Here is a 26,832-nt window from a genome sequence, read left to right as displayed (position 1 = left end):
CACCTTCCCAGCCCTTTAAATGAGTAATTCTGACAATCCCTAACACCAAAGGATTTTTGTTTTTCAAAAAGACCTAATCTTAGCCAACATTAGTAGCTAACACCTGTAATTCTAGATATTCAGGAGACAGAAATCTGAGGATCTCAGTTCAGGGAGAAAACTCAATGAATTCTTTTTTTTTTGGTCCTGGGGCTTGAATCCTGGGCCTGGGCACTGTCCCTCAGCTCTTCAGCTCAAAGATAGCACTCTACCGCTTGAGCCACAGTACCACTTCCAGCCTTTTCTGCTTATGTGGTGCTGAGGAATCGAACCCAGGGCCTCATGCATGCAAGGCAAGCACTCTACCACTGAGCCACCTTCCTAGGCCCATCAATGAATTCTTATCTCCATTTAACCACCAGAAAAAGCCAAAGTGGAGCTATGGCTCAAGTGGTAAAGCACTGGTCTTGAATATAAAAGCTCAGGGACAGCACCCTCAGTTCAAGCCTTAGCACCAAAAAAAAAAAAAAAAAGACTTACAAGAAATCTACACACTGTATTTAAACAATTTAAATTGGAAGGAAAAGCAGAAAAATTTTTACAAGTCTTCATGTCCAGATTATTTCAAAATCAAGTATCAGTTCCTTGGTATCTGTTGAAACTGCTTTTCCTTGCAGCTTTGGTAGTGCCTATAACAAATGCCAATTAAAAAAAAAAGAAAAGGAACAATTCTCTACTGAAAACTAGATCTCAATATTTTAATATTTGATTAGAAAGCAAAGGAAAAATCAAAACAGCCATTTCCCTCCACTGAGCAAGAGTGGAGGGAATTCAAAATTTCTGCTTCCACTAAAGTTGTGGTTCATTGGTAGACCTGCATGCCCAGCATACATAAGGTCAGATTCAAAACCCAGAAAAATTGCTTAAAATAACACCCTGTAGTAAATATTCATCTTTAAAGAGATAACACAAAAATACTTAACAAAATGGATAATCATCCTAAGCATTTGTACAGGCTAGGTTTTGTGCCCAAGAATTATATAATATTGGCAAGTCTGCACAATGTAGGCCAGCTGAATACTGCCAGGTATTTAAACAGTGAGCTTAACACAGCATGAACCACAGGCCTTACCTAGAAAAGTGCCAATAAAAAAAACTTTCAGTGGCACGTTTATCACAGGAGATGTAATATTGATAAACCAATTAGGCAGAAATGGTGTTATTCTCAAAAATATTATGTAGTTTATGAGATGTTCTCTGTGACGTTCAACCTGTCATAAGAAAGAGAATTACCATTATATTACATTAATCTTGAAAATAAGCTAATACAAATACCTTATTTCATATTCTCTTCCCTGATACATCAGAATTTATCAAACAGAAATGTATTAAAAAGGAGTTTGAGCCAGGCACCAGTGGCTCACATTGTAATCCTAGCTACTCTGGAGACAGGATCATGGCTTGAAGCCAGCCTGGGAAGAAAAGTCTGTGAGACTCCTATCTCCAAGTAACCACCAAAAAGCTGGGAATGGAGCTGTGTGGCTCAAGTGGTAAAATGCTAGCCTTGAACACCAAAAACTCAGAACCCAGAAACCTCATTATCAGAGCTAATGACAATTAGCTGTGTTTGTAAGTTGATGTTATATTACTAAAGATGGCTCATGGTCTGGTAGAATTTTACACCTAAAATGCCAGAGGTAAACTTATATAAAAATTAGGTATGATACATATCATACCTATCATACATATCATCTGGAAATATCAGTCTGAACTCAGGTCCTGGCACGGTGGCTGTCACTCTACCACCTGAGCCACACCTCTAGTCCTGTTCTTTACTGCCAATTTAATGAGAACTTTCCTGCCTAGGCTGGCTTTGAACCATGATCCTGAGATCTCAGCCTTCCAAGTAGCTGGAATTATAGGTGTGGGCTACCGGTGCCTATCGAAGTTGCCAACTTAAAAAACTACATTTTTTTTTTTGGGGGGGGGGTTTACATGCATGAAACCCTGGGTTTGATTCCTCATTACCACATAAACAGAAAAAAGCCAAAAGTGGTGCTGTGGCTCAAGTAGTGAAGTGCAAGCCTTGAGCAAAAGAAGTGCAGGGATAATACCCAAACCCTAAGTTTAAAAAAATGCATTTTTTAATTTAGTAATTTTTTCCAAAGGTATAGTTTTTGTTTTTGTACGTCATGGTGCCTGAACTCTGGGCCTGGGTGCTGTCCCTGAGCTCTTCAGCTCAAGGCTAGCACTCTACTACTTGAGCCACAGTGCCACTTCCAGCTTTTTCTGCTTATGTGATGCTGAGGAATGGAACCCAGTGCCTCATGCATGCAAGGCAAGCACTCTCCCATCCGTCCCTCCAAAGGTGTAAGTTTGTTGGACCTGTTCCTCCATCTTCTCCAACTGCTGGGGCATGTCCACATTTAGTATTCCTAGTGTAAATCACTTGATCTCTGTGATTTCAAACTACTTTGGTAAGTCCTTTACTAACAAGCTCCTGAAGGACTGCCCTACCCAGGGAACCATGAATCTTCTCTTGGAGACCACAGCAAGGTTAGGAGCTTACAGCTAGGAACTTCCTTAAGAGTTTGTACTAAGTAGCTTTGTCATACAGGACTAGGTGGTTGAGCTTGTCCAGAAATTTGCCTTTAGACCACTTCTTCTTGGCCTTGCCCCAGATTTCTATACTAGGTCCTTGTCTTTCTACACTGACTTCCCAGCATTTTCCCCACTTTTGTCATCCTTGGACAGCAGTGGTGGAAGAGCAATAGCGACACTGGGCCTCAAGTTGTAGGACAAAAAAGATAAGCTGCTTACTATCAAATCCAGAAACCTCACCAAGTACTTCTGGGGTGAAAAGTAGAGCCATGCAGAGTAAGTTTAGCTGCAAAGCTGTTTTTTTGGTGTAGGTCCTGGGTTTTGAATTCAGGGCCTGTGCACTGGCACTGAGCTCTTTTGCTCAAGACTAACTAGCACTCTACCACATGAGCCACAGCTCCACTTGCAGTATTTTGGTAGTTAATTAGAGATAAGGGTCTCACAAAGGGCTGGGAAGGTGGCTCAGTGGTAGAGTGCTTGCCTCGCATGTATGAGGCCCTGGGTTCAATTCCTCAGCACCACATAAGCAGAAAAAGTTGAAAGTGGCACTGTGGCTCAAGTGGTAGAGCGCTAGTCTTGAGCTGAATTGCTGAGGGACAGTGCCCAGGCCCAGAATTCAGGCCCATAACCAACAACAAAAAAGCCTCACAGATTTTCCTGCCTGGGATCGCTTGGAACTACAAGCCTCCTGAGTAGCTAGGATTACAAGCATAAGCCATTGGTGCCTAGCTTCTCATTTCTTTTTCTTTTTTTTTTGGGTCCGGTCATGGGGCCTGAACTCTGGGCCTGGGCGCTGTCCCTCAGCTCTTCAGCTCAAGGCTAGCGCTCTACCACTTGAGCCACAGCGCCACTTCTGGCTTTTTTTTCTTTTTGCTTATGTGGTGCTGAGGAATCGAACCCAGGGCCTCAGGCATGCAAGGGCAAGCACTCTACCACTGAGCCACCTTCCCAGCCCTCTCATTTCTTTTTAAATCTTGAAAATACATAAATTGCTTTTGAAGATGGCTAACTTTTCAATGTCTTTTTTGTTTTCACTTTTGAGATGTAGTTCAGGCTGGCTTTGCACTCAAGACTCTTAGTTCAGTATCCCCAGTGTTGGAATTTTAGGCATGTATCACCATGCCTGGCTTTAAAATTTTTTTAACTTTCTTTAATGTAAATGGACTAATACATCACATTAATAAAACTGGCACTCAATTTTTTCCCCTCTTTTCTCCTTCATTTCCTCTTTTTCTCTTCTCATTCCCTCCCTTTTTCTCCCTGCTTTCTCCCTCTCCTCATCATCATATGCTGGGAATTTTCTTTTTTGGTGGAATCCCAGGTCTCACACATGCTAGGCAAGTGTTCTATATTCTAAGCCCCAATTTTTAAAATTTTCTAATAATGTAATAGCATCCTATTACAACATATATACCAAATGAGTGAATTCATACACTGCTGATGAGAATATTTCACTGCTTAAATATAAGCACTGATTTACATTTCTGTACATACCTAATAAGCTCACTTACATAAAGTAGCTACCTCAAAAAAATTTTCATATAGCCAGTGCTGGTGGTTCACACCTATAATCCTAGCTACTCAGGAGGCTAAGATCTGAGGACTGCAGTTCAAAGCCAGCCCAGGCAGGAAGGCTATGAGACTCAGAAAACTGGAAGTGGCGACCCCCCCAAAAAAAATTTTTTTGCTTTAATTTTGTTGTTGTTGTTAGTTGTGGGGCCTGAACTCTACTGCTTGAGCTACAGTGCCACTTCTGATTTTCTAGTGGTTTATTGGAGAGTCTCATGGACTTTCCTCCCCAGGCTGGCTTCATTCAAACTGTGATCCTCAGATCTCAGGATTATAGGCATGAGCCACCAGTGCCCGGCTTGTTTTAAATTTTTTTTTGCTGGGTCGTGGGGCCTGAACTCTGGGCCTGGGAGCTGTTCCTCAGCTCTTTAGCTCAAGGCTAGCACTCATTTGAGCCACAATGCCACTTCTGGCTTTTTATGCTTATGTGGTGCTGAGGAATCAAACCCAGTGCCTCATGTATGCAAAGCAAGCACTCTACCACTGAGCCACCTTACCAGCCCCTAAAACAATTTTTTTTCCTGCCAGTCCTGGAGCTTGAGCTCAGGGCCTGGGTACTATCCTTAAGCTTCTTTTGTTCAAGTCTAGCACTCTACCACTTAAGCCATAGTACCACTTCCAGCTTTTTCTGTGTATGTGGTACTGAGGAATCAAAGCCAGGGCTTCATGCATGCTAGGCAAGCACTCTACCACTAAGTCAATGCCCAGCCATAAAATATATTTTTTTTTTTTTGGTTGTTCATGGGCCTTGAACTCTGGGCCTGAGCGCTGTCCCTCAGCTCTTCGGCTCAAGACTAGTGCTCTACCACTTGAGCTACAGCGTCACTTCCGGTTTCCTAGTGGTTTATTGGAGATAAGAAGGTCATGGACTTTCCTGTCTGGGCTGGCTTTGAACTGCAATCCTCAGATCTCAGCCTCCTAGCTACCCAGGAAGCTGAGATCTGAGGATCATAGTTTGAAGCCAGGCTGGGCAGGAAAATATGTGAGGCTCTTATCTCCACTATACTACTAAAAAAGGTGAAAGTGGAGTTGTGGTTTAAGTGGTAGAGCACTAGCCTTGAACAAAAGAAGTTCAGGGACAACACCCAGTCCTGAGTTCAAGCCCTAGGACCAGAACAAAAAAAAAGCTATTCATAAAAAATTTCATATATAGCCAAGCGCTGGTGGCTACTCCAGAGGCTGAGATCTGAGGATCACCTTCAAAGCCAGCCCAGCAGGAAAGTCCATGAGACTCTTATCTCCAATAAACCACTCGAAAACTGGAAGTGGCACTGTGGCTCAAGTGGTAGCGCGCTCGCCTTGAGCTGAAGAGCACTGGGACAGTGCCCAAGCCCAGAGTTCAAGCCCCATGACTGACAAAATAATAATAATAATAATAATTTCATATATAAATTATTTTTTGGTAAATTTAGATTTGAAAAAATTATAGGATAGTATAGCTATTTTAATATTCAGTACATATGTGGCATAATGAAAAGAATACAAAATTGAAACTAAAAATCTGACATTTTAGGCAATGCTTTATAAGTAAATGCTCAGGATTTGTAGAAAATATTAAATTTCTCTTAATTTTGTAATCTATAAAACAAGTATGCAAAATGACCTCTAAAACTCCTGTAATTCCTGATTATTTACAAATGACCCCAACAGGCTCATATGTTGAAACCTCAGTGTCTCTCCAACTGGGGTTGCTCTCTGGGAGATAGAAACATTAACAAGTGGGATCTAATTGACAGTGGATCCTTGAGGGAATCTCATCCTTGGGGTCCCTTCTAATCTTTCTCTGCTTCCTATCCACCTACCATCAAGCTCTACTTCACAAGATGTTCAAGGTTAACAGAGCCAAGGGCTATGGAATGAAACCTTTAAAACTATGAGGCAAAATAATTTGTCCCTTTCTGTGTTTTGTTTTTGGTCAGTCCTGGGGCTTGAATTCTGGGCCTCCACACTTTCCCTCAGCTCTTCAGATCAAGGCTAGCACTCTACCACTTGAGCCACACAGTGCCATTTCTTTCTTTTTTTTTTTTAAAGAAATAATTTTTTGGGGGGGGAGGGGTCCGGCTTTTTTTTTTTTTCTGCTTATGTGGTGCTGAGGAATCGAACCCAGGGCCTCATGCATGCAAGTCAAGCACGCTACCACTGAGCCACCTACCCAGCCCAGCCATTTCTGGTTTTCTAGTGGTTAACTGGAGATTAAGAGTTTCATGGACCTTTCCTGCCTGGGCTGGCTTTGAACTGCAATCCTCAGATCTCAGCCTCCGGAGTAGCTAGGATTACAGGTGTGAGCCACCAGCGCCCAGCAAAAAGGTAATTTGTATCATGAGATAAACCCATATATCAAATTTAATTATCTGAGCTAATATATACTCTATAAAAAGTAATATTTAATGTATGTAAAAACTACACACTTACCACTCAATTAACCAAAGTTATATTACATTACTTAAAAAATGAGCCAGACAAGTGGTAAAGTGCTAGCCTTGAGCTGAAGAGCTCAGGGACAGCACGTAGGCCCAGAGTTCAAGCCCCAGGACCAACAACAAAAAAAAAGAGCCAGACTGACAGGTAGCAATGGCTCATGCCTGTAATCCTAACTACTAAGGAGGCTGACTGAAATTTGAGGATCTAGGTTCAAAGCCAGTCTGAGCAGGAAAATCAATGATACTCTTAATCTCCAACAAACCAGCAAAAAAAGCCCTAAGTAGAACTGTGTGTGGCTCAAGTGATAGAATGTGGCTCATAACTGTAATCCTAGCTACTCAGGAGGGTCAGATCTGAGGACTATGGTTTAAAGCCAGTGTAGGCAGACAAATCCAAATCTTATATCAATTAACCAGCAAAATGCCAGAAGAATAGCTAAAACTCCAATGGTAGAGCACCATCAGCTGTGAGCATAAAGCTAAGAAAGGACAAGATGCTCTGAATTTAAGCACTACTGGCACACACAAAAACAACAATAACAAAAAATATGTGTTTACCTGTTGTGACCACTTTACTGCTTTCTCTGTTAAGTATTTATATACAACTGGTCTTCCAACTAAATAGGAGAGCATATAGCAGAATGAGGCACCAAGTCCAGAACACTAGAAAATAATAAGCCACATGCATTTTGTATTTTTACATTTCATTCACATAGATACATTTAACTAAGGAAAAGCAGATCTACTAGTGTTCTTACTTCAGGGATAGGGAGGATACTCTACATGACATACATTAAAAACATTTGATCTAGTCCTTTCTGGGACCAAACAAACTCAAATGAGACCACTTAAAACAATTTGGCACTTGTGATTAAACTTATTACTATATCAAATAAATAACTTTAGCCTAAGAATAAAATTCAGGATTATTATGTTTTTTTGGGTCCGGTCGTGGGGCCTGAACTCTGGGCCTGGGCGCTGTCCCTCAGCTCTTCAAGTGGCTCTACCACTTGAGCCACAGCGCCACTTCCGGCTTTTTTCTTTTTGCTTTTGTGGTGCTGAGGAATAGAACCCAGGGCCTCATGCATGCAAGGCAAGCACTCTACCACTGAGCCACCTTCCCAGCCACAGGATTTTTTTTTTAAACCCTAACTGCTCTTCATGAAAGCACTACCCCCAGCCCTGGGACTCACTATGCCCTACACTTTTAGACTATCTGAATGACAATACACAATAAGAAAGAAAGGCTATAACAGCACTTATAAATAAATCCAATTGAGTTTATAATACTCTTGTTCCAGAAAAAAAAAACAACAACAAAGGATAACACCTCCTTACTGAAAGAATTAAGAGATAGCACTTTAATATTAAGTCCTATAAAACAAGTGAATTTTTGCTTACATAGTCTAGTGGGACTAGGACTCTATTATCACCATCAGCATTCTAATTAAGGCTATTTTTTCCAGTCTCCCAATTCCTTTTATATACTTACCAAACAAACAAGAAATAAGGCTAGTGGAAAGGGATAAAGAAACCCTGAGAGTATGCTGAGAAAAATAGAGCCAGGAATAGCAAATGTTTGCAAGCTGTTAACTTCTAAGTTAAGGATGAAAACATAATTAAATGGAATTTTTAAAAAAACAAACCTAACATTTCAGAAAAAAGACAAAAGACAAATACAGAAATTACCATGCTAATAAGATTATACTCATATTTCAGCACAGGTTGAGCAACCTTCATCCAAATGCTTGAAATCAGAACTGATGTATTTTGTGTTTTTTTTTTCAATTTTGGAATATTTGCACATGCTATTTTACTTAGTGACTACATCCAAATAATATTAGCATTTAGCCTAAGGAAAAAAATTCAGGAGCCACATGGTGAAATGTCTTAAGGATGAGAATTAAATCTAAAGACAAAACTCATGTATACCTTATACATACACTTCCTAAAGGTAGCATTACAGAGTATTCTATATACTTATGTTTGACCAAAATGTCACTTAAGTTCATGAGGCAGTTTTCTACTTGTGACATATCATGTTGGCACTGAAAAAGTGAGAGTTGAGAGCATTTTGGATTTTTGAATTAGGAATGTTCAACATGTATTCAAAGATGTAAAATTATATACAAAGTTTTTTATTTTAAAGTATATCTGTCTTGCTCCAATGCTTCCAACTTCCAACTGACAAGATACTATTCAAAAACAGAAAATGCAGTAAGTACCATGCTACTAAAATTGTGTTACTAAAATAGAAACTAAAGCAAACTTCCAATATATATCATATAGAAAGAAATTAGGTGATCTAAGAAAAAAAAAAGTCTTCAATTATCATTTAAACAACATGCTTCTCTAATGCATTTGCTTTACTCCCAAATAATTTCAGAAAATATAATTTCTAGGTACATAAAAGTTGTAATAGTTGATTTCTAACTTAACTATGAAGCTTATCTCGATTAACTACTAATTACAAAAAGACTAGATGTTATTAAACACAGATGTTACTAAAACACCAGATGTTACTAAATCACCAATCTTTGTGTGTGTGCACAGATGGATTCATGTACGCTGGTACTGGGGATATGTTATTTTGATGATTAGATGGAGATAAATAATCTCTTGGACAGTTCTGCCCAGGAAGCTTCAAACCTCAGTCCCTAGATCTCAGCCACTTGAGTAGCTAGTTTTACAGGCATGAGTCACCAGCATCCAGAATGACTTCACTTAAATGAAGCATCTAAAATGACTGACAAACATCACAAAGGAAGAGGCAATAATGCTTGATAAGAAATGTACTTATTACCTTGCTCATGTAACTATAACCCCTCTGTACAGTATTTTCACAATAAAAAACTTATTTAAAAATCACAAATCTTATTTTTAAAATGTAATCACACTTTTCTTACTTGCTCTGGTTCCCAGTTTTGATATGGACCCCTCTTTCTCACCCGAACATAATTTAGCTACAAGTCAGTCAGGTAAGAGTGAATCCCTTCAATCTCTCTCCATCCTACTTTATTTCACAGGCTCACTGGACATTCTCTTTTTGTTCCCAACAACCTGATTTACTCACTCCACCACTGCAGTGAAACTCCCTCATAGACCAAATGACTTTTCATCTATTAGTTCCCACTGTTCAAAAGAGCTGGAAGTGGCGCTGTGGCTCAAGTGGTAGAGCACTAGCCTTGAGCTGAAGGGCTGAGGGACAGTGCCCAGGCTCAGAGTTCAGGCCCCATGACCGGACCCCCCCCCCCAAAAAATATATACATAGATATAGATATAGATAGATTTCATGCGCTTTTTTTTTGGTCAGTTTTGGCTTGAACTCTGGGCCTGGGCGCTGTCCCTCAGCTCTTCAGCTCAAGGCAAATGCTCTACCACTTGAGCCACAGTGCCACTTCTGGCTTTTTTCTTTTTGCTTATGTGGTGCTGAGGAATCAAACCCAGGGCCTCAGGCATGCAAGGCAAGCGCTCTACCACTGAGCCACCTTCCCAGCCCATGGCTCATTTTTTGTTAGCAAATAATCTTTTGGAAATCAAACCCAGGGTGTCACACATGCTAGGGAAGTGCTGAGCTACACTACAAGCTATTTGAGGGGTTTGTATATTATTTTATTTTTTGCCAGTACTGGGGCTTAAACTCAGGGCCTGGGCACTGTAAGCTTTTCTGCTAAAAGCTAGCATCTCTTGAGCCATAGCTTTACTTCTGGCTTTTTGTGAGTCTCTCAGACTTTTCCTGCCCTAGCTGGCTTCTAACTATCCCCTCAGACCTCAGCGTTCTGAGTAGCTAGGATAATGGGCTTGGGCCAAAAGTGATACTTTTAATATCGTCAAAAATTCTCAATGTTGGGGCTGAGAAGGTGGCTCAGTGGTAGAGCGCTTGCCTTGCATGCCTAAGGCCCTGGGTTCGATTCCTCAGCACCACAAAAAGAAAAAAGCCAGAAGTGGCGCTGTGGCTCAAGTGGTAGAGCGCGCTAGCCTTGAGCTGAAGAGCTGAGGGACAGTGCTCAGGCCTAGAGTTCAGGCCCACGACTGGACCCCCCCCCCCCCAAAAAAAAAATTCTCAATGTCTACCTAGTATCCAAATAAATTTCTTACTCTGATATTTAAAGTTCTCTACAATCTGAACATACCTCCTGAACTTCCTACATATTTCTTGATCCTGTTCATGCTTTATATTCCAGCTAAAATGATGGTGACTACTGATGACCTCCTGACAATGTAGTTATGGGTTTTGTTTTGATTTTCGACAAAGTCTCACTCTGTAGTCCAAGTGGCCTCATACTGTTGATTCTTCTGACTCAGTAGGCTCCTTACTGGGATTATAGATGTGTTTCACCACAACCAACTGCAGTTATGGATTTCTTAAAACAGTGTATGTTCAATTAAATAACTTTACAAATACTGCTTGTCAAAAAATATATAGGAGTATAGTATTTCCAAATTTGAATTTTTCTAAGAACTGGGTAAAAGTACTTAAAGTATAGAACCTAAATATAAATGCATCTTCACTGTGTTGTTGGCAAACAAATAACATTTATATTGTAGTGATTTTCTAAACAAATGCGCTAAGCAGCTTATGTTAATAACACTTCCCTCAATATATTTACAAATATACCCAAAGCATTTGCATAAAGTTAACCATAAAAAATATATATATACAATATATGTAACTCAAAGAAAAGAAAAATAAGCCAGGTGCCGATGGCTCAAGCCTGTAATCCTAGCTACTCAGGAGGCTGAGATCTGAGGATCGAGGTTCAAAGCCAGCCCAGGCAGGAAAGTCCATGAGACTCTTATCTCCAATAAACCACTAGAAAACTGGAAGTGGCGCTGGGGCCCAAGTGGTAGAGCGCTCACCTGGAGCTGTAGTTCAGGGACAGAGCCCAAGCCCAGAGTTCAAGCCCCACCAGGACCAAAAAAAAAAAACAGTAAAGTATTAAATTTTGCAGGACAAATGGTTTTTAGTAAAAAACTGTAACAAACAAAAAAAACATACAAGAAATAAAAAAAAAAAAGCTCTGAAATGCTCTGAAAGAATTAAGTAGCTAATTGGCTTAAAAAAAACAAAACTGGTGGCTCAAGCCTGTAATCCTAGCTGCTCAGGAGGCTGAGATCTGAGGATCACAGTTCAAAGTCAGCCCAGAAGGAGAGACCTTGAGACTCCTATTTCCAATAAACCACCAGAAAACCGGAAGTGGCGCTGTAGCTCAAGTGGTAGAGTGCTCGCCTTGAGCTGAAGAGCTGAGGGACAGCGCCCAGGCCCAGAGTTCAAGCCCCACCACCGACCAAAAAAAATAAGAATAAAAAATAAAATAAAACTGGAGGGGAGGGCTGGGAAGGTGGCTCAGTGGTAGAGGGCTTGCCTTGAAAGCATGAGGCCCTGGGTTTGATTCCTCAGCACTACATAAGCAGAAATGGTGCTATGGCTCAAGTAGTAGAGCACTAGCCTCCAGCTGAAGAGCTCAGGGACAGTGCTCAGGGCCAGAGTTCAGGCCCCATGACCAACAAAATAAATAAACAAACAAACAAACAAATAAATAAATATAAAATTGGGCCAGGTGCGGGTGGCTCAGGAGGCTAAGATCTGAGGATCACGGTTCAAAGCCAGCCCAGGCAGCAAAGTCCGTGAGATTCTTATGTCCAATAAACCACCAGAAAACCCTGTTGTAGCTCAAGTGGTAGAGCGCGAGCCTTGAGCTGAAGAGCTGAGGGACAGCGCCCAGGCCCATAGTTCAAGCGCCACTACTGACCAGAAAAAAAAAAGATAATGACTATTTTCATAGCAACAAGAAATAATGTATTTCAGGGCTGGGAAGGTGGCTCAGTGGTAGAGCGCTTGCCTTGCATGCATGAGGCCCTGGGTTCGACTCCCCAGCACCACATAAGCAAAAAGAAAAAAAAAGCCAGAAGTGGTGCTGTGGCTCAAGTGGTAGAGCGCTAGCCTTGAGCTGAAGAGCTGAAGGACAGTGCCCAGGCCCAGAGTTCAGGCCCCACGACTGGAACAAAAAAAAAAAGAATGTATTTCATTAACAAAGAAGAGTAGGAAGATAGACTGGACAAAAGTAGAAGACACAATAATCAGTAAGAAAAGTAAAGTCCAGGGGCTCAACCTGTAATCCTAGCTACTCAGGAGGCTGAAGTCAACGTTCAAAGCCAATCCAGGCAGGAAAGTCAGTGAGACTCTTATCTCCAAGTAACCACCAGAGAACCGCAAGTGGCACTGTGGCTCAAGTGGTAGGGTGCTCACCTTGAGCTGAAGAGCCCAGAGTTCAAGGCCTACAACCACACAAAAAAAAAAAAAAAAAGAGAAAGAAAGAAAGAAAAGTCCACAAATTGGAATCATCAATAGACAGTTTAAAAGTAAACATAGAGGGCTGGGAAGATGGTTCAGTAGTAGAGCGCTTGCCTTGCATGCATGAGGCCCTGGGTTCGATTTCTCAGCACTACATAAGCAAAAAAAAAAAAGCTAGAAGTGGCGCTGTGGCTCAAGTTGTAGAGCGCTAGCTTTGAGCTGAAGTGCTGAGGGACAGCGCACAGGCCCAGAGTTCAGGCCCCACGACTGGACCCCCCCCCAAAAAAAGTAAACATAGAATGAAGTAATTTTCGGGGGCTGGGAAGGTGGCTCAGTGGTAGAGCGCTTGCCTTACATGCTTGAGGCCCTGGGTTCGATTCCTCAGCACCACATAAGCAAAAAGAAAAAAGCCGGAAGTGGCGCTGTGGCTCAAGTGGTAGAGCGCTAGCCTTGAGCTAAAGAGCTGAGGGACAGCACCCAGGCCCAGAGTTCAGGCCCCACGACTGGACCCAAAAAAAAAAAAAAAAGAATGAAGTAATTTTCCTGATCAACTAAAATACACATTTCTGCAAAACAAAAAAAAAGAAAAAATGCAAATATATTCATTTCTTTGAATGAATATCCTCTTGATTTTTTAAAATAAGTTTTTTTAATTGTGAAAATACTGTACAGAGCGGTTACAGTTACATGTCATGGGGCTTGAACCCTGGGCCTGGGCCTGGGCCTGGGCCTGGGCCCTGTCCCTCAGCTCTTCAGCTCAAGGCTAGCACCCTACCACTTGAGCCACAGCGCCACTTCCGGCTTTTTTTTTCTGCTTATGTGGTGCTGAGGAATCAAACCCAAGGCCACATGCATGCAAGGCAAGCATTCTACCACTGAGCCAACTTCCCCAGCCCAAGGAGTACATTTCTTATCTAGCATTGTTGCCTCTTTTGTTTTTCCCCTACGATCCTATCCCTCCCACCTTCTCAACTACAGCCCCCCATAACCACCCTTTTTTAAAAAATTTGGTTGTGGGGCTTTAACTCTGGGCCAGGCCACAGTCCCTCAACTCTTCTGTACAAGACAAGCACTCTACCACTTCAGCCACAATGCCATTCCCAGTTTTCTGGTGGTTTATTGGAAATAAGAGTTTCACAGACTTTCCTGCCTTGGCTGGCTTTGAACTGCAACCCTAAGATCTCAGCCTCCTGAGTAGCTAGGATTACGGGCGTGAGACACTAGCACCCAACTTTCTTAAAACTTTTTGTTAAAGGAACATTAACAAAAGGAGATTCTCAAAACATTTATAAAAGTAAAAATATATATAACCAAACCTAAGGGAAATATTTTTTTTTTTTGGGTCTGGTCGTGGGGCCTGAACTCTGGGCCTGGGCGCTGTCCCTCAGCTCTTCTGCTCAAGGCTAGCGCTCTACCACTTGAGCCACAGTGCCACTTCCGGCTTTTTTCTTTTTTGCTTATGTGGTGCTGAGGAATCGAACCCAGGGCCTCAGGCATGCAAGGCAAGCACTCTACCACTGAGCCACCTTTCCAGCCCAGAAAATTTTTTTTTTGTTGGTCATGGGGCTTGAACTCAAGGGCTAGGCTGCTGTCCCTAAACTGTTTTGCTCAAGGCTAGCATTTTATCACTTTGAGCCACAGAGCTACCTCCAACTTCTCTGGTGGTTAACTGGAGATAAGAGTCTCAAGGACTTTCCTGTCCAGGGTGGCTTTGAACTGCAATCTTCCAATCTTAGCCTCCTGAGTAGCTAGGATTATAGGTGTGGGCCACAAGCACCTATGTTGGGCTGGGAAGGTGGCTCAGTGGTAGAGTGCTTGCATGCATGAGGCCCTGGGTTCGATTCCTTAGCACCACATAAGCAGAAAAAGCCAGAAGTGGTGTTGTGGCTCCAGTGACATAGCGCTTGCCTTGACCTGAAGAGCTGAGAGACAGCGCCCAGGCCAAGTTCAAGCCCCATGACCGACAAAAAAAAAGAATTCAAAATAATTATTTAAAATTAATGGTTAATTATCAATTATAAATCAAATAAGAACTGAGGAAAGGAAAACAGAAGAAAATGATAACAGATATTCAGAAATAAAAATGACTGGGTTGAGAAGGAAGGATTAAAGCAGGAATTTTTTTCATCTTTCTTTTCAATCTTTTAAAAAAATATCTTAACATTGCATGAACAATTGTTAAAGGGAAAAACATTTAACTAGCAGACTTCAAACCTTTTCTTGAACAAAATTAGAAAACATTTAAAAGGATACAAAATATACGTAGCAAAGTAAGCTACAAGTACTTGTACATAAAAGGTGTCCTTATATTTGGATAAAACTTTTCCTAGAGCCTTGGCATCATCCATATCCCTGGGGACCTTCATATTCACTCTTTCTTCTCTAAAGAAATAAAATTAAAAGATTTTTAAACAGAACTTTACCATAATAAAATCCAAGTTGAGTTGAAAACACTGAGTTTTATCCAAAATGATTTAATAAATTGATCTGTAATCTATTAAAGCCAAATTACTAAGCTTAAAAGCCTATAAATTATTTGTTCTTCAGTGCTTTAACAATATAATTCTCTGGGCTATGAAACGTTAAAGTTCAGAATAATTCAAACTAAAGGTTAAAAGCATATGCTCCAATATTGGTTTAAATGTTAAATTAACATTAAGAAATAAACAACTAATGTTTAAACTATTAAAATTTATTTAACATCATTTTGGGTAATCCTCATGATAAGCTGAAGTCAGTAATGATTTATAACAGAACCCAAATAGAAACTTTAATGAATTTACACTTTATACCTTTTCTGGAATATTCCAATTCAAAGACCAGAAAAAAAGAACATTTTTCACATTTTCTTTAAAGCAGAGTCTTGATTTGTTGCCCAGACTAGTCATGAACTTGAAATTCTGCTGATTCAGCTGAATCTTAAGCCCATGCGATTTGCTGACTTTTGTTTTTGTGCCAATGTTGGGGCTTGAACTCAGGACCTGGATGCTGTCCCTGAGCTTTTGTGCTCAAGCCTAGCACTGTACCACTTGAGCCAAAGTTCCACTTCTAGCTTCTTGGTGTTAATTGGAGATAAGAGTATCACAGGGACTTTTCTGCTCTAGACTGGCTTTGAACTACATGCAGATCTCAGCCTCTTGAGTAGCTAGGATTATAGGCATGAGCCACCAGCACCTGGTAGCTTTTTACTTTTCTCTCTTCATTTTATGTGCTACTTGAAGCCATGTTGGGAATTACACAAACTCTTGCTTATGAAAATTTCAAGTCATTTTTGTTTAAAGTACATTATGTACAATTATTTACATGTGCTTATCTGTAGAACAATGACTGCAGCTAGAATGTTTTGTTTTGTTAGGTCATGGGGCTTGAACTCAGGGTCTAGGTGCTGTCTCTGAGCTTTTTCACTTACGGCTAGAGCTCTACCATTTTGAGCCACAGCTCAGTTTTCTGGTAGTTTATTGGAGATAAAGTGTCTCATGGACTTTTTGGCCCTGGTTGGCTTCTAACCACAATCCTCAAATCTTAGCCTCCAGACTAGGTAGGCTGATCTTGACCTTATGGTCTCAAGGAATTCTCCTCTTTCAGGCTCCTGAATAGCTATAGCTGAATGCTACTTTTCTTAAGTCCTATAGAAATACCTGGTAAGCTAAAATGGCTTCTCATTTATAAAATTTTAAAACCTGCATACACAAAATATGTAATCAATGGAATATAAAAGGTTTGTAATTACATCATTACGTAAGTAACAAATACATTATAATTCTTAGATTGGGAGCAAAAACAAACTTACTCTGTAGATTCTTTCTCTCTGTCAATCAACTCTATTCACTGATCAAAAAAACTAGACACTGGAACTGGGAATGTGGCTTAGTGGTAGAGTGCTTGCCTAGCATGCATAAAGCCCTGAGTTCCATTCCTCAGTATCACATAAACAGAAAAAGCTGGAAGTGGTACAGTGGCTCAAGTGGTAGAGTGTTAGCCTTAAGCAAAAGAAGCTCAGGGACATTGTCCAGGCCTTGAGTTCAAGCCTCAGGACTAGGGGGAAAAAACAAACCCAAAAACAAAACAAAATTTACCTAAAGTTGTTTAGTCTTTTATACTGACACTGGTGGCTTATATCTATAATCCTAGCAACTCAGGAGACTGATATCTGAGGAATAGAGTTCAAAGCCAGCCTGGGCAGGAAAGTCTGTGGGACCCTTATCTCTGGAAGTAGAGCTGTGGCTCAAAGTGGTACAGCAGTCTAACCTTGAACAAAGAGCTCAGGGACAGTGTCCAGGCCCTGAGTTCAAGCTCTATGACCAACAACAAAAAAAAAGAAGTTACAATGAAGGCTTCTCTGCATAGTTATTAATATACTAGATTATGAGATGCTGCTCTAAATACAACTAGTGGTATTATATAATATAGTATGTATTCTGTTATCCTTCCAAAGTGAAAAAAATTCTAAATTCTTTTTTTGGCTAGCTAATAGAGATGGAGTCTTAGAGACTCTTCTTCCTGGGCTGGCTTGCAATTAAGATCAGCCAGGTCTCAGCATCCTAAGCAGCTAGGATTATAGGCCTAAGCCACTGGTGCCAAGTGAAAATTTTTAATTCTGGAAACAAATTTATCAAGGTCTTTGCCAAATGGATATGAGCTATAGTTTTTGTTTTGTTTTGTTTTACAAGATCAAGTTCACTATGAAAAGTAACAGTTCACTACTTAAGATGTGACTATTGGGGCTGGGAAGGTGGCTCAGTGGTAGAGCACTTGCCTTGCATGCCTGAGGCCCTGGGTTCGATTCCTCAGTACCACATAAGCAAAAAGAAAAAAGCCGGAAGTGGCGCTGTGGCTCAAGTGGTAGAGCACTAGCCTTAAGCTGAAGAGCTGAGGTACAGCGCCCAGGCCCTGAGTTCAAGCCCCATGACCGGACCCCAAAAAAAAGAAACAAAAAAAAAAAAAAAAACCCAAGATGTGACTATTGAAAGGATCAAAGCTTAAAGCCAGCCAGGAAAAAAAAGTTCAGGAGACCTAAACCAATAGAAAACTCGAGATGTGGTCATACATGCCTGTCAGCTATGCAGGAAACCAGAAAAAGAGGATGAGGCAAAAAGCAAGACTCTACCTCAAAAATAACCAAAGTGAAAAGTCTGAAGGCATGGCTCAAATAGTACAGTGCCTGCCTAGCAAGGCCAGAGAGCCCCAAGTTCAAATCCCAGTACTGCTCTTCCTCCTCTGGTTAAAAATCATACCTATTTCAATAAAATAAGGAAGAGAAAAAGAGACAGAGATGTGGATGAATAGAGCCAGATATAAATAAATCACAAGTCAAAGTGGAAAAGAAGAAAATAGGGATGGAAGAAAGGCAGAAGCAGAGAATACCAAGTTTATTAAAACTATATATCAAGGGCTGGGAAGGTGGCTCAGTGGTAGAGCGCTTGCCTTGCATGCATGAGGCCCTAGGTTCAATTCCTCAGCACCACATAAGCAAAAAGAAAAAAGGTGGAAGTGGTGCTGTGGCTCAAGTGGTAGAGTGCTAGCCTTGAGCTGAAGAGCTGAGGGACAGCGCCCAGGCCCAGAGTTCAGGCCCCACGACCGGACCCAAAAAAAAAAAACAAAAAAAAAAACTAAATATCAATATCAACTGTAAGAAGAAATATAAACTTACTTGGTCACTACTACTAACAGTAAACAATAAGAGAAAACAAATGGAAAATATCAGAACACACCAATTGATTTAGGAAATTTTAACAGTTTTTGTTGTTGTTGTTGCTTTTTTTTTGGGGGGGGGGGGGGAGTTGGTTCCAGCCTAAGACTTGAACTCAGGGCCTGGGTACTGTTCCTGAGCTTTATGTTCAAGGCCAGTGCCCTATCACTGGGAGCCACAGTCTATTTCTGGCTTTTTTAGTGGTTAATTGGAGGTTAAGAGCATTCTCATGAACCTTCTTGCCTGGGATGGCTTTGAACACCAAGATTCTCAGATCTCAGCCTCTTGAGTAGCTATGATTACAGCCACCAGCACCTGGCTTAACTTGGTTTTCTTTTTATTTTTCTACTGCTAGGTATTGAACCCATGGTCTTGCAATGTTAAGCATTCAATCAAATACTGAGCTGTACCCAAAACCCCATTTAGTCCTCAATATGTAAGACCAAAAGAAAGAAAGAAAGCACAGTTGTATAGGGCTGTAATATAAAATTGTCCTTCTTAGCCGGGCGCTGGTGGCTCACGCCTGTAATCCTAGCTACTCAGGAGGCTGAGATCTGAGGATCGCGGTTCAAAGCCAGCCCGGGCAGGAGAGACAGTGAGACTCTTATCTCCAATAAACCACCAGAAAACCGGAAGTGGCACTGTAGCTCAAGTGGTAGAGCGCTGGCCTTGAGCTGAAGAGCTGAGGGACAGCGCCCAGGCCCAGAGTTCAAGCCCCACGACCGACAAAAAAAAAAAAAAAAAAAAAAAAAAAAAAATTGTCCTTCTTGAAATTATATTTTTTAGTGGTTTGCCATCTATAGGTGACCTTGAGCTTTTACTTGGCTTTTTAGCTCAGAGCTGGCATTCTACCACTTGAGTCATGCATCAACTTCTGGCTTCTAATAACTAACTGAAAAAGTCTCACAAATTTGTCTACCTGGGCTGACTTCAAATCTTGATCCTGAGATTTGTTTCCTGATTAGGTAGGCTTAGAGGCATTAGCCACTGACACCCAGGGAAAGATGACATCTTAATTAGAGAAGCAATACTGTTAGAATATCAAAACTGTTAGAAAATAATGAGGCAAATTTAGAAACAAATGTTTAAACAACAGTACAGATGTGGCTTCTTGCACTTCAGAAGACTGATACGTAGTCACAACAGTTCTGTTGTCTAAAGTAGATTTGGCTTGCAATTCATTTTCATCTCATAACTATATGCACATTTCAAGTTTCTATCATAGCATACTTACTCACTAAGCTGAGGAAAATTTTTATATACCAAAAACATAACAAAGGCTGCAGACAAGAAAATGGACACCAATATAAGAAGTGACATTCTTGCTGACCCCGCTTCCACACAGGCTTTTTCTGAAAAAGAAAAAAATGAAAAGTCTAATTAAGATAAATATAAAAGAAGATAGTATCTCAAGCCAGCAACTTCCTGAAAGGCATTCCTCAGAGAAAACTATTCAATCTTTTGCCCAAACATTGACATTAATCAATTCTTTCACAGTGCCAATGGCTCACACCTGTAATCCCAGCTACTCAGGATGGAGAGATTGAAGAATCACAGTTCAAAACCAGGCCAACCAAATAAATTTGTGATATCCTAATCTCCAATTAACCAGCAAAAAAGCAAAAAAGTAGAAATGTAGTTCAAGTGGTAGAGTATCAGCTTTAATTGGAAAAATTCAAACAAGAACACAAGGCCCTGAGTCCAAACCCCACTTTCGCCCCCCAAGTCCAATAAATAAATAAATAATTTGAAATGTCATAAGAATATATTCACTAAGACAACTGGACAATGTATGGTTTATTTTTATACCAAAGGCTTCAGAGTGTTCAGATGAATCTCAAAGGTTTTGAGTGACACTCTGTCTGTGACTCTAAACCTGAAAGGATGTTATAATAAACATTATGTGCAGGTAAAATACAGAGTGAGATCCAGGGGCTGGGAAGGTGGCTCAGTGGTAGAGCGCATGCCTTGCATGCTTGAGGCCCTGGGTTCGATTCCTTAGCACCACATAAGCAAAAAGAAAAAAGCCGGAAGTGGCGCTGTGGCTCAAGTGGTAGAGCGCTAGCCTTGAGCTGAAGAGCTGAGGGACAGCGCCCAGGCCCAGAGTTCAGGCCCCACTACCGGACCCCAAAAAAAAAAAAAAAACAGAGTGAGATCCAGTACACAGCAAGCAGAAAAATGAACAGAGCTGTTTTGCCAGGAAGGAGTTAACAGTAAGACTACAGAAGCTTAACTCACTATTAAATAGATGTATGGTGCAACACACCTTTAACCTCAGCTATTCAAGAGGCAGACTAGGAGAATCATGCTTCAAGGTCAGCTCCAGCAAAGAGTTAGTGGAGACCCCCTCTCAACCAACAAGATGAGCATGATAAATGTAAAAGCAGCTATGTGGGTCAGAAGTGGTGGCTCATGTCTGTAATCCTAGCAACTCAGAAGACTGAGATCTGGGGATTATGGTTCAAAGCCAGACTGGGCAAGAAAGTCCCTGAGACTCTTATCTCCAATTAACCACTCAGAGAATCGGAAGTGGCGCTGTGGCTCAAGTGGTAGAGTGCTAGCCTTGAGCTGAAAAGCTGAGGGACAGCACCCAGGCCCAGAGTTCAAGCCCCACAACCAAAAAAAAAAAAAGCAGCTATGTGGGCTGGAATGTGGCTTAGTGGTAGAGTGGTAGAGTACCACATAAATAGAAAAGGCTGGAAGTAGTGCTGTGGCTCAAGTGGTAGAGTGCTAGCCTTGAGCAAAAGAGGCTCAAGGACAGTGCCCAGGCCCTGAGCTCAAGCCCCAGGACTTGCACCAAAAAAATAAAAATAAAAGGGGCTGGGAAGGTGGCTCAGTGGTAGAGTGCTTGCTTTGCATGCATGAGGCCCTGGGTTCGATTCCTCAGCACCACATAAGCAAAAAGAAAAAAGGTGGAAGTGGTGCTGTGGCTCAAGTGGTAGAGCGCTAGCCTTGAGCTGAAGAGCTGAGGGACAGGGCCCAAGCCCAGAGTTCAGGCCCCACAACCAGACCCAAAAACAAATAAAATAAAATAAAAATAAAAAGCCTTGCAACTGTAATCTGACATTATTCTAAACAGTCCAACCTATCTCCTACTACCTTGCAACAGAAACTCTTCACTGGAGATAAATTAATCTTTTTACTGTCACACATAAAAGGTTCACAATAACCCTTTTGTCTACTCTTTTTTCCCCCCAGCATACCCTTCTCTCCACTCTCCAACCCCTATTTCTCCATGAAGATATGACTTTTTTTTTTTGCTTTTATAGAGATCTGTCCTCTGTAGAAGTCAAGAATAAATGATGTAGACTGTGTTGTTCTAAAGATAAAATAAACTATCATAAAGGCCCTCTGGAAGTCTTAAGGTTTTATTTCTGAAAACTTTAGGTTACCTTGGGTAAACCTGAATGCTATGTACATTTAAATGCTTTTATTAGTTCTCTTGTTTAAAAGGAAGCCATATACAACTGAGAGAATTAAATAATATGATGTGTATAGTATTCTTGATTTTGGACACAAAATAATACCTAATAAATGCTAGCTGTTATAATATTCCTCCCTTTTTAATCTGATTGATTATAAGGTTGTTTTTCTGTTATTGCTAAGCATCTAGCAGAACAATATAAAACTTCTAAGAAGATAAACTAGGAAAAAAAAAAAAACTTTAGGTTAAAAAATAATAGTAAAACTCACCACCATCTCAAACCAAATGAAAATAATCTGGATTGCCCTTACAAGAAACTATTGTGAGGGCTGGGAAGGTGGCTCAGTGGTAGAGCACTTGCCTTGCATGCCTGAGGCCCTCGGTTCAATTCCTCAGCACCACATAAGCGAAAAGAAAAAAGCCGAAAGTGGAGCTGTGGCTCAAGTGGTAGAGCGCTAGCCTTGAGCTGAAGAGCTGAGGGACAGCGCCCAGGCCCAGAGTTCAGGCCCCATGACTGGACCCAAAAAAAAAAAAAAAACTATTGTATTATTGTCATAGTAGCAGAACAACGTTCTTTTAAGCTAGATCAGATATATCCTTCTATAACACAGAAAAGTTTTTAAAATTTATATGAATTTGGTTTCACCACCATCTAGAAAGACAACCAGATTATAGAAACTTCAAAGAGACAATTAGAGATGTTTAAAATTTTCTAAACACATAAATATTTCCTGCTATAAATTCTTAAAAGATGACTTCTAAACTGGGTATGGTGATGTAATCTCAGCAATAGGTAGGCTAAGGCAGAAAGATGGGAGTGCTGTAGACTACATAAGACATCTCTGTTCCCAAAAAATGGGGGGGGAGAGCAGGGAAGCAGATGGAAAGAAAGAAGGAAGAAAAAAATGAAGGAAGGAAGGAAGGAAGGAAAAAAGGAAGGAAGGAAGGAAAAAGGCCGCTCCATAGCTATTATTACTGGTAGAACATAAGCATATGTGATTTGAGCTGTGGACTATTTAATAGCCATTTGTTCTGATTACTTCAACTATATGAGCTTTAAAAGCACTCACCAAAAAAATAAAAATAAAAAAGCACTTAAAAGAGCTTAAGCTTAACCATTTCAACTTCTGGAAAATAATAAACAATTTCATGCCAAGATAGAATCAAAGCATTTAGTTTCTTCATTTGGTTTTGTTTTGGGTTCGGTTTTGTTTTGGGTGTGTGTGTGTTGCTTAAAACTGTATTTAAACCGAGAACTGATGGCTCACACCTGTAATCCTAGTTACTTAGGAGGTTGAGGTCAAAAGATCATGGTTTACCCCAGCAGTAAAGTTTATAAGACTTCATCTCCAGAATAACCAGCAAAAAGCATGGCTGGAGGCATGACTCAAATGGTAGAGCTCCAGCCAAATAAGCAAGCAAGCAGTGAGCTGGAGACCCTGAGAACACACCCCAGGACCACAAAGAGAGAGACAGACAGAAAACAGAAATGAGGGGGGGGGGTTGGAGAAACAAATGTGCTTAAAAGAATAGGTGCATAGGTCAAGTAATAGTGCACTTGCCTACGTTGTGCCAAGGCCTTGGGTCCAATTCCCAACCCTGCAAAATAAATAAATCTTAAAAGCTCTGAACATTACTAGGACGGTGTTTTGAGGGGTAGGAGAGAAGTTTAGAATGTTACCTGTATGTAGCAGTAATTGTAAACATTTAGCCCCCACTTCATATACGCCAAACATTGCCTGAATTAAATGGTCCCATATACCCTTCACAGAGCTTTTGAAAGTTGGCATTCGAAGTCTCTAATGCTAGAACGATGGGACTCAAAGCCAGGTAATCCTATCACTTGAAACTGCCACCTGAAACAGCCACATTATCTCACTTACTAAGCTGGCTTTGTGACTCTCTGCAAGTCAGCAAGCCACTACACCCCTCAGTCTTCTCATCTGTAAAAAACGCACGCAGCAAATGCTAAAGGTCTGTCTGGCTTCGCTATCAACCTTACAATCGCCCTAGCGTCAACAAGCTGGTGTGTCATCCTTTCTGGTAACCGAATCCAATTGATAAGGCACCAAGACGCACCGACTACGCGTCTGGCTTTGTGCTGTTCTGGGGCCCAAGCCGAGCGCCCCACTCTCTCCCGGACGTCGGCAGGTTCCCTCTAATACCGCAAGCCTTGGAGACCGGCTGGGGTCTCCGACTGCCCCGCCCCCGGAGCGCCGCCCGGCACACGACCCCGCTGGACAAGCCTCAGCTCCGGCCCTCAGGCCCACTCACCCTTCAGACTGCCTCCGCTGCCCGGCTCCGCGGAATCCCGCGTCCGCGCAGCCTGGTCCTCTACTGGGGTCTTGTGGAGTGCCCCCGTTGGCGACCGTTCGGCGGCTTTGCCTTTCGCCATGGCGGCTGCAAGGGAAAGTGGGGAGAGCTGAGTAGTGCCGCGCCCCCTTAACAACAAAACTTGGTGGCGGAGGCTGTCTCCAAGGGCTAGCCACGGCCAGAGGTACTTCCGGCGCGACCTCCTCACCTGAGCTGACCTCAGCTAGACGACGTTCGGCCAGACCGGCACTGCCGACTCGAACGAGGCCCCGCCCCGCGTCGCTCGCGAGCCTCGCGCGCTCGCGCCCGCCCAGTAACCGCGAGACAAGTCAGAAGCCCCGCCCACTCCACCCCATGCCTCGCCCACCTGAAGCCTAAGTGGAGCATGCGTAGTTGGGTGCTAGGTCACGCAGTGCCGCTCGAGGACTGACGTCTGAAGTGCAAATTTCATTACCGGAAGTGCTGTCCAAGGACTTCAAACTCTTTGTCCCGGCCGACCGGAAATGCTTATGAGTGAGTGGTTGGCGTTCCGCACCGCAGGATTCCGACACTATTAGCCATTGTTAGTTAAAGTCTGGTTTGAAGATGGTGGAAGAGATAAAACCTAAATCAAACTCATCCAAATTTCAGAAAAGTAAGGCTGGGAGAGAAGCAGTAACCTGTGAAGGTCAGAGGGTGGCAGGAATGGGTTTAGAATCCCGGAGAGCTTGTTCACAAGCAAATGCTCTCCCACCCGCCACCCTTGTCTAGCAAATCCCGGTCACACTTAGCTTTTCTCTCAACCCAAACACACCTTCCCCCCTACCCCCCCATGAACGTTTATTAACAAGCTTTATTTTTTACTGCAATGGAAACATCTGTACAATCATTAAAACCTTCTTTTCTTCCAAATTTATTGATGTTTTAGAGTAACATACAGCTGGGTTATATTTACCTGAGTCAGGTCGTCCGTTCCCTCAGTCTCTCCTATTCCCTCACTCCTATCTCTGCCCATGAGTTGCATAGTTCACTTTCATCAATGTCCAGTGCACTCCACTTCTGCACTTTTTCCCCCTTTTTCCTCAGATTCTGTGTCCTCCCCCTACCCTACTACAGATGTTCACGTGAATACACCATATATAAGGTAAAAAAGAAAAAAGTCCTTATCTTTGGGTGTTGTGCCTTTGTGAGTCTCTCCTAAGAGACTCTTCTTTTGCTCTCATTGTATGTGAGTATATAGAATGCTGCGAAACACACCTTTTTAACAAATTATTTTTTCCTACTCTGCCCCTGCAGCTCTTCAGTTTACACAGTTTACATAGTTGGATGTGTTATAAATTCCCTTTTAGTGACTCCTCTTTGGGTCTTGATGTTTTCTTTTTTTTTTTTTGGCAGTCCTGGGGCCTGGGTGCTGTCCATCTCAAGGCTAGCACTCTACCACTTGAGCCACAGTGACACTTCCAGGTTTTTCTGCTTATGTGGTGTTGAGGAATCGAACCCAGGGCCTCATGCATGCAAGGCAAGCACTCTACCACTGAGCTACCTTCCCATCCCCGGGTCTTGATGTTTTCTTTGCACTTTAAACTTGTTTACCTTAAAAAATAAATTCCATCTTTTAAAATTAAATTTTGAGGGACTGGGAATGTGGCTCAGGGGTAGAGTGCTTGCCTTGCATGCATGAGGCCCTGGGTTCAATTCCTCAGCACCACATACACAGAAAAAGCTGGAAGTGGGTGCTATGGCTCAAGTGGTAGAGTGCTAGCCTTGAGCTGAAGAGCTCAGGACAGTGCCCAGGCCCAGAGTTCAAGCTCCAAGACCAGCAAAAATAAATAAATAAAATAAAATTTTGATACCAGATTCAAACCTAATACCTTGTCCATGCAAAGCATGGGTGCTTTAGCATATCCAGCCCCTTTAAAATCTTCCTTTTTTCAGAAAAGTGAGAGAAGGGGTGGGTTAGGAGAGATAGGTGTCAATGTTATCAGACACTTTGTATTCATATACTGTTTTGTAGAATGGGAACTTCTTTGTACAACTAATTAAAGATACTAAAAAATTTAAAAACAACCAAAAAATCTTTTTTTTTTTTTTTTTTTTTGCCAGTTATGGGGCTTGAACTCAGGAATTCTGGGCCTGGGCACTGTCCCTCAGCCCTTCAGTTCAAGATTAGAGCTCTAGGGGCTGGGAAGGTGGCTCAGTGGTAGAATGCTTGCCTTGCATGCATGAGGACCTGAGTTCAATTCCTCAGCACCACATAAGCAGAAAAAGCCAGAAGTGGCACTGTGACTGAGGTGGTAGAGCGCTCACCTTGAGCTGAAGAGCTGAGGGACAGCGCCCAGGTCCAGAGTTTAGGCCCACGACCAACCAAAAAAAAAAAAAAGAGTCTCGTGGACTTTCCTGCCCCAGCTGGCTTGGAACTGCGATCCTCAGATCTCAGCCTCTTGAGTAGCTAGGATTACAGCTGGGCTTGATTTTGTATAGGGAAGTATGTGCAGATAGTAAGGTATAGTATTAACATGTGACAATATTTTGCATACAAGTAGTAGATGATGCCTGTAATCAT

The 26,832-nt window shown here is 41.7% G+C and overlaps 1 protein-coding gene and 1 pseudogene across 4 annotated transcripts in view; both read right to left on the bottom strand.

Moving 5' to 3' along the window:
- Window positions 1-24,580, bottom strand: part of Tmem41b (transmembrane protein 41B) — a 28,222-nt gene extending 3,642 nt beyond the window's left edge. Inside the window, exons 1-7 of one of the 4 annotated variants that reach the window (XM_042691625.1) lie at window positions 24,499-24,580; window positions 24,252-24,377; window positions 19,788-19,905; window positions 15,118-15,246; window positions 8,062-8,155; window positions 7,128-7,232; window positions 1,112-1,250 (exon numbers count right to left, since the gene is read on the bottom strand). In XM_042691625.1, coding sequence (XP_042547559.1) covers window positions 1,112-1,250; window positions 7,128-7,232; window positions 8,062-8,155; window positions 15,118-15,246; window positions 19,788-19,905; window positions 24,252-24,372 — 706 coding nt within the window. In that variant the 5' untranslated portion in view covers window positions 24,373-24,377; window positions 24,499-24,580. The other 3 variants (XM_042691626.1, XR_006149232.1, XM_042691627.1) reach the window with 3 other exon arrangements.
- On the bottom strand, window positions 1,628-4,072 carry LOC122117864 (annotated as a pseudogene).
- Window positions 24,581-26,832: the final 2,252 nt, after the last annotated feature.

The sequence above is a fragment of the Dipodomys spectabilis genome, unplaced genomic scaffold, assembly GCF_019054845.1.
Source record: "Dipodomys spectabilis isolate Male_0828 unplaced genomic scaffold, ASM1905484v1 ptg000145l, whole genome shotgun sequence".
Taxonomy (NCBI): domain Eukaryota; kingdom Metazoa; phylum Chordata; class Mammalia; order Rodentia; family Heteromyidae; genus Dipodomys; species Dipodomys spectabilis.
This window is presented reverse-complemented; position numbering and strand designations above follow the sequence as displayed.